Source organism: Eptesicus fuscus, chromosome 20 (assembly GCF_027574615.1).
Source record: "Eptesicus fuscus isolate TK198812 chromosome 20, DD_ASM_mEF_20220401, whole genome shotgun sequence".
NCBI lineage: Eukaryota > Metazoa > Chordata > Mammalia > Chiroptera > Vespertilionidae > Eptesicus > Eptesicus fuscus.
In genome coordinates this window covers 15,091,662-15,097,428 of record NC_072492.1, presented here as the reverse complement: position 1 = coordinate 15,097,428, position 5,767 = coordinate 15,091,662, and the positions used below count along the sequence as shown (strand labels likewise).

At 45.2% G+C, this 5,767-nt stretch overlaps 1 protein-coding gene across 1 annotated transcript; it reads left to right on the top strand.

The window, feature by feature from the left end:
• The first annotated feature begins 3,176 nt into the window (after positions 1-3,176).
• LOC103304439 (olfactory receptor 139-like) lies at positions 3,177-5,565 on the top strand. Its single transcript, XM_008161336.3, is given in 4 exon segments — positions 3,177-3,211; positions 4,646-4,683; positions 4,686-5,233; positions 5,236-5,565. Coding segments are annotated over 4 exon segments (951 nt in total).
• The last annotated feature ends 202 nt before the right edge of the window (positions 5,566-5,767 follow it).

Genomic DNA, 5,767 nt, shown 5'->3' with positions numbered 1-5,767 from the left:
CTGGAGCTGCTCTGGACCACTCTTCTGACTGAGAAACCTATTCCCACACTTTGTGGCTGTGCCTTGCAAACCTCAGGCTCTCTTGTTCGCATACAGACCTGTCCCAACCAGCTTGTGAACAAGCAGGCTCTTTGGATAGGTAGGTCACAGTTACAATCGGCACCTGTCTCCCTTCATTCTGCTTCTCAGTTAACTCTGGGCTCTCCTCCCTCACCCATCCTGTGAGAACCTGTCCTCTGATATGTCTGACTGATTCAGTTTTTCTAAATCTGCCACCAAATGTCACAGAATTGCAGGTTCCCAAAGGCACTTCTCAGGCACCAACACCCTGCCTCCCAGCCCTCTGCTTTCTGTTTTCTCCAATGATTGCCCAAAGCAGCGGTCGCCAACCTTTCAGACCTCACAGACCACCAGTGGTCTGCAGACCACCTGTTACTGGCCACTGGCCCAAAGGACGCCAGCCTGCTTTTCATGCCTCTTCAATGCTGTATCCCATGGACTTCCACTGTCGAAGGCAGGCTACAGTCTTCTCCCACCCCTGCCTTTGCAACCACCCCTCCACCATCATAATCATCACTCTTTCTTGCTTTACTCTCAAAATAGAACCTGAGTCTTTCCCATGTTACTAGTTTTTCTGAAAATTATTTATAGTGCATAAAAACAATGACAAATTATAGAAGTTTAGAGTATATTGCAAAGTTCTTGCCATGAATATCCTCTTGTTTTATCTGGACAGTCCATAGAAACCACCCAGGCCTCTGGCTGTCTTCTTCCATCCCCTGCTCTCTTGGCCAACAACTGACTCCTCTAGGCCCTACAGACATCCTCTTTTCTATAAAGTTTGTTTTACATATGCAAATAAGGCAGAGCAGCCACTGCAGACATGCTGGGATAGGTGGTGGAAGCCTCCATCCCAGAATCCAAATTAAGTCCCCATATTGGGTGACTGTCAGTTTTAGGGGATCCTGGCATAGAGGATTCCATGTGAGTGAGAAATCTGATGCCGTGTCTCCTAAAATCTCTGAAATCCATGATTCTTGTTGTGTCACTTTCTGGGTCTAATTATAGATCTAGATCTAAACTCATTCAATAAATGCTACCTGCATTGACATATCAATGGGAGCCAAACATTTCCCACACATATCAAATAATTAAAGAATAATTAAACTGCCTTCCAATTGCCCTCCCAAATTCACTCTAACTTGAGTTATAAGGTTTCACACTCTTTATTTCATACCTCCCTATCTTTGCTCAAACTGTTTATTTTATCTGGAATGTTCTCTCACTAACTACAAGTGCTCAAATTCTTTAAGATTCAACTAAAGTGTTTCTCTTCTATAAAAGTTGCCCTGATCCTTCTCCATATCAAACTCCGCTCCCTAAACTCCTGCAACACTTTACTTGTATACTTCATAGTGCTTATATCTGCTAACCTCTCTAGAGCACCCCACTAATCCTTTACCCACTCTAAGTGGTTTCAGGACAGACTTTTGCCTGACCCAGCTCTGCATTCTCAATGCTCATCATCACACTTTGCATACAGTAGGTGCTCAATATTTCTGAAATAAATAAATGGATGAACTTGGCAACTAAGACCATAAGACAAACAAGTTTTCAGTGAAAGGGAGTATCAGATTGGGCTATCAGTTAGGAAAGGCTTTCTGGATGAGCTGGCATTTATGCAAGACAATGAAGAAGTGGTATGATTTAAGGGAGGTATAATTCTGAGTAAAAGGCCAGAAGTACTGCTGTAGGACTTTCCACTGCCTTTGTCTAGATGGGGCATCAGGAATAATTCAGACAGCAGTTAAAACAATCCATCCACTGACATCTGTCTTTTTTTAAAAAACAGCCCAAAAGAATTTGGCAGCTAGGAAGGGATAGCCTCTATGAATAAATAAGTAAGGCTAGGCAAGAAGAGGACACCCCACAGAAATGCCATATAACCTCACTCTATAGAGATGAAGCTTCTAACAAGATTCTAGGGTCACCAACAAGATTCTAGGGTGACCACTGGCCTCTCATCTAAGAAGTCCATCTTAAACAAATCCCCTTGGTGAACTTAACTGAAGAGGTTACCCTAGATTACCGTTCAGATGTCCAGAATGAGCCCAGGCTGCCTGATCTGATGTTCCAGCTAAATCCTTTATACTTCTGATGATGAAGAATCAATCAGGGCCTCTGATGTAGGGTGTGGCCCACAGTTGCTACCTGAGGAATGGGTCCAGCAGGAAGGTTCAATTTGATGAATGTCCTCATACTCACTGATAAAAACAGAAAGCAGACTTCATCCAAGAATGAGAGGCATTGGCAAAGTGGTCTGGCATAGAAGCGTTCCAGCTTTTCCTCACTTGATGCATTACTCTGAGCAAGACCCTTTTCCCCTACTGAATCCTTTGTGAACTAGGTTTCACTTACTTTGTAACAACTCAAGTTCCTTCTCTAGTATTAGGGAGCTGAAGGGGGCCCTGGAGTTGACTCACCTTGTTACGGGTATAGAGCGAGAGAGGTTTCTGGTGCAGGGAAAGGAAGAGGGTGAGGCACTGTGGGGGCCTGAGCCGCAGGGAGCTAAGAAGGGCCATATGTAAGAAAATGAGTGAAAGAGAGATGAGATCATCTCTGTTGTGAGGTGCTACTCTCTACAGTACCATCGCCTGGGGACCTCAAAATTAGCCCTCTCAGGAAAAGTTGGGGGTTTGGGGAGCCACAGACCTAGAAACAACCCAGCCCTTAATGAACCCAGTAATGATGCTTCACAACTTTGTGATGCTTTTCATTTTCTCAAAAAGGCTTCACATCCAGCTTTACTCCACCTCTCATATTGGTTTCATGGGGTGACTAGGAAGTGTTATTAATCTCATTTATCTCACAAGGACAGTGCAAAGTTCATCCATATTCTCAAAGTCACCCTTGGCGCTAATAGTGGAGCTGGGACTCAACCACAGTCCAGACTGAGTGCTTTGCTCTCCCAGATTCCTGGCCCAGAGAAAGGCTCTGAGCAGATAGCAGCCCACCCCAAAGCTTCCTTGACCTGGAGATGAGAGGAGGCACAAGAAAAGAAGCCTTCTCCACAAAGTTTCCTAATGAGTCGTCAAGAATGCAATGTCTTCCCCATTAGGGCCTTGTTAGTGGGGGCCACTAGGGTTGTATCTTTGAGGGGAGGGGGGTGTCCCATAATGATTCTGGAAGTGACCGTGGAAAAACTGGGTGTGTAAGAAGGGACCATGAGATCTCCAGAGATGTCATCCCCCACTCTGATTTTCTAGTCTAGGCCCTTAGAAGTTGAGGGTCCAAGTGATGAGATTAATGAATGTATTGAGGTGTCTAGCCCTCCCTCACTGTTCTACTCCTTGATGAAACAGTTACTGCTCACCAAATACTTGTAGATCTTGTATTTCCTTAGTTGCAGAACCCTAACTTCTCATACTTTGCTAGGGCAGCTTGGTGTGATAAGAAAAGCATGGGCATGATGTATAGTTCAATTATTAATGTGTGACTTAGGACCAGATATTAAACTCCTCTGGACTTCAGTTTTCTTATCTGTGAAATGAGAACAATATCTCTGACCACACAAAATTGGTCTGAAAATTAAATTAAAACATGTTACAGTACTTGGTAGGCGCAGTGGTTGGCAAACTGTGGCTCGCGGGCCACATGTGGCTCGAGAGCCGCAGTTTGCCGCTCTGTTGACTAATGAGTTTGCCGACCACTGACCTAGATTCTCAATTCCAATAATTACAGGCTGTTGTTGTTCCTTGTGATTAAGCCCCTATCCCAGTGGTCGGCAAACTGAGGCTCTGTTGACTAATGAGTTTGCCGACCACTGGGATAGGGGCTTAATCACAAGGAACAACAACAGCCTGTAATCGGCAAACTGAGGCTCTGTTGACTAATGAGTTTGCCGACCACTGTGGTAGAGGATCAACAAATTAATAATAATAGTGATCACTTATATTTATTGTACTTTAGTGCATGATCTCACTTAGTCCTCCCAATAACTCTTTGATGTGGTTTCATTATTTGCCCCACTTTGCAGAGGAGGAAACGAGGCTCAGAGAGATTTAGTAACTCATCTGATGTACATCTAGAATGTAGCAGAGCTGGAACATTTGTGTTTCCTCTTCTGTGAACTCCTTGTTCACATCTTTTGTCTATTTTCCACTGGGTTTCTCGCATTGTTCTTATTAGTTGTAGACATTTTGGATATATTCTGGATACTCCAGGACAGCTATATGTGCTGCAAACCTCTTCTAATTTGTTGTTTTCTTTCCACTTAAAAAGTGTTGTCCTATGATGAGTAGGGGTTTTAAATTTTTAAGAGGGCAAATTTCTTATGGTTAATACTTTTTGGACTTCTTTAAGAATGATTGAACTCATAGAAGATCATGAAGATATTTCATAGATTATTTTAAAGATTTTATATCTTTATTCTTCAATGTCTGGCATGGTAGGGGCCTCCAGGAGCCTGCTAAGCTCTAGGCTGGTATCTATTCTGATTGGTAGGTGCTCAGGGCACATAATCTCAGCATTCAGTAGACACAAATTAAGTTCCACTGTGTGCCTCTCGCCCCCTTTGGCAGGTTCAAGTCGCCTCCCACTACCACTCTCAGCAGTGGCCTATGGAGCCAGGTGCCTGAGGGAACAGGACACGTGTCATTGAGTTCATCCTTCTTGGCCCAACAGAAGACTGCAACCCATCCTTTTTGCTGTCTTCCTCTTTGCCTATGTAGTCACCGTCAGGGGCAATGTTAGCATTCTGGCTGCCATCTCTGTGGAGCCCAAATTCTACACTCCCATGTACTACTTCCTGGGGAGCCTGTCTCTGCTAGACATTGAGTGCATCACTATCACCATTCCCCCAATGCTGGCATATCTCCTAGCCCACCAATGCAGAGTTCCCTATGCATCCTGCATTTCACAGCTCTTCTTTTTCCACCTTCTGGCCAGTGTGGACTGTCATCTCTTGACAGCCATGGCCTATGACCATTACCTGGCCATCTGCCAGCCCCTCATCTATAGCAGCCGCATGAGCTGTGAAATCCAGGGTGCCCTGGTGGGCATTTGCTACACCATCTCCTTCATCAATGCTCTGACGCACACAGTGGCTATGTCCATGCTTGAATTCTGCGGCCCTAACGTGGTCAACCATTTCTATTGTGACCTCCTACCTCTTTTCCAGCTCTCTTGCTCCAGCATTCACCTCAACAGGCAACTGCTTTTTTGTTGGGGGGTGGGGGTATTTTCATGGGGTTGGTCCCCATGATCCTCTTCTCAGTGTCTTATGCCCACATCCCAGCTGCTGTGCTGAGAATCCGCTCAGCTGAGGGGAGGAAGGCCTTCTTCACATGTGGCTCCCACCTCACTGTGGTCTGTATCTTTTATGGAACCAGTTTCTTCAGTTACACGCGTCTGGGCTCAGTCTCAGCCTTAGACAAGGAAAAGGGGATTGGGATCCTCAATACTATCTTCAGCCAGATGCTGAACCCAGTCATCTACAGCCTCCAGAACCCTGATGTGCAGGGTGCCCTGAAGAGGGTGCTGACAGGAAAGAGGCCCCCTGAATGAGAAGGCATTCAGACACCTCTTCCTCCTTGGACACACCCCACTTTCTTATGCTGAAAGCCTGATGTGGGCAGGGGGAATTTCAGGGGTGGGCTGAGGGATACGAGGAAGGTAGATAGTATGGGCCAGGGTAGAATATGGTTTGCCCTAGAGCAGGGAGAAAGGCTAATGCTTAAGTAAAAGCATGTATAAGTTGCTGATAGAA